The sequence below is a fragment of the Ruditapes philippinarum genome, unplaced genomic scaffold (genome assembly GCF_026571515.1).
Source record: "Ruditapes philippinarum isolate M1 unplaced genomic scaffold, ASM2657151v2 ctg8729_1_1_1_1, whole genome shotgun sequence".
Taxonomy (NCBI): Eukaryota; Metazoa; Mollusca; class Bivalvia; order Venerida; family Veneridae; genus Ruditapes; species Ruditapes philippinarum.
In genome coordinates this window covers 22501-24459 of record NW_026859372.1, presented here as the reverse complement: position 1 = coordinate 24459, position 1959 = coordinate 22501, and the positions used below count along the sequence as shown (strand labels likewise).

The 1959-nt window shown below is 33.6% G+C and overlaps 1 protein-coding gene across 1 annotated transcript; it reads right to left on the bottom strand.

Moving 5' to 3' along the window:
* Positions 1-321: 321 nt before the first annotated feature.
* LOC132756264 (L-xylulose reductase-like) lies at positions 322-1313 on the bottom strand. Its single transcript, XM_060747281.1, has one exon. It carries the CDS (start codon positions 1278-1280, stop codon positions 522-524), a length of 759 nt encoding a protein of 252 aa, XP_060603264.1. The 5' UTR covers positions 1281-1313; the 3' UTR covers positions 322-521.
* Between the last annotated feature and the right edge of the window lie 646 nt (positions 1314-1959).

Here is a 1959-nt window from a genome sequence, read left to right as displayed (position 1 = left end):
TTCCCCTTTGTTCATTCTTTTCACTTTGAACTTTGTCTGTGACATAACTCTGACACTACAAGAAGTATACTTTCAGGACTGTGTCCAAAACCATAATCGGGGAGCATCACCCGGTTCAACCGGTTCTTGCTGGATCATTGTTCAGTGAGCGACACCGAATGGTACAAAAATCATGAAAAAATATTGCTAATCCCGTCTTAATTCGATGCCCTTTTAATTAGGCAATTGTAAAATGTATATAAATATATAGCGAGGAAAAAAGAAAATGAGCATCAATTACGATATTTTACTAAAAAGTTTTTATTTCAAAGAAAATGACAATTGGTCATTATCTATTATAATTTATTAGACAGTATAAAAAGTACAAGTATGTCTTAAAGATAAAGAAATCACACGCGGTAAAACATGTCCTGCTGTGCTTGCTAATAAAGCTTTAAAATGTCATTTTTATGTTTATTTCATTGACTGTGTCTGTGTGTTTATGACAGGAACCATCAAGAATGAATCACAGTTAAACTACACTAGAATTTTGTTACAAAAGATGACATCATTGCTCCATCTACGATGTGTGTTGTTCCAGAAACACAAGACGACAAGTCACTGAGGAGATATAGCATTGGGAAAATTACTTCTTTCATCTCTGGGAGTCGCCCCAATGGTGTCTTGCCGATAATAAGTTCATCGAATGGTGACAACTCTTTAATAAACTTTTTCACATTCTCAGTCATAACAAGAGTTGGATTAATACTGTTTACCCGTATATTATACGGTCCTAACTCCAAAGCAAACTGCTTCGTGACCATATCAAGAGCTGCCTTCGATGAATCGTAAGCTAAATGATGTGGGAAACTCTGTAGAGAAAATACACTAGACACATTCACAATCGATCCTGGCTTTTTAGCAGCAACCATTTTCTTTCCTATAATCTGTGTTGTGTTTATTGACGCAAATAGATTTGTTTGGAAACTCTTTTGTAAAAACTCTTTAGAAACATCCAATACAGGGCCTGATATTTCCTCTGTTAGGGCGGCATTATTTACTAAACCATCGAGAACTTCAATACCAGCAAGTTTGTCTTTCAATTCGTCCCAATTACTAACGTCTGCTTGAATCGTGTGTATGTTCGTGTTTTCTTTCGCCAAAGTATCCAATGTCTCCTGTGTACGACTTAAAGCATAAACTTTACATCCTTGTTCACTTAAAGTCTTCGAGAGAGCCCGACCGATTCCACGGCTTGCACCTGTGACCAAGAACTTCTTTCCTGCAAGATTTAAAGACATCGTTATTGATTAGCAGTGAAAAAAGAAATGATGAAGTATCTTGGTCCTTACTGTAATGAAATTAAACACTGTCATACTTTTTTCCATAAAGTTCATGAACCGCTTGTAAAGGTTAACCTAGATGTTATAACCTTTGACATATTATCTTATCGTTATCAACCACGGGCAAGATTAAGGACCTGACTTATAGGTCGGCATATATTACTAGTGTCCAGGTCATACATTTTATCAATCGGAACATCTCGGGTATTATCAATAATAACCTCGGACTTAATACGGATTGAAAGTAGTTCTAACACATGGTTTTAAATATAAGCAAAAAGAGAAGGTGTAATCTTTGGTCATCTATAACTAATTTGAAATCCAATGGAAAATAAAGATTTTTTTTTATCTTTTATTTAAAAACTTTAAAAACATTTGCACAAAGAACATTTTCATTTAATACTTGTACAGTAAGTGCATTTAACATATCAAATACATGTATGATATTATATTAGAATTACAGTTAAGAAAAAGGTATACATAGCTGTAATAAGATATTACAACGTAATTTTACTCATCTTTTAACATATCTGACAATATTAAAAGTTTGTTGTAAAGCGTTTAATAAAATGAGAATTATATTTCTTATGAACGAGGTATAGTTTCATATTGTTAAGTTCGTGTAGAAAGATTCCAT

Coding starts and splice junctions, on each gene's coding strand:
- LOC132756264 (XM_060747281.1), bottom strand. CDS start 1,280: ATGTCTTTAAATCTTGCAGGAAAGAAGTTCTTGGTCACAGGTGCAAGC.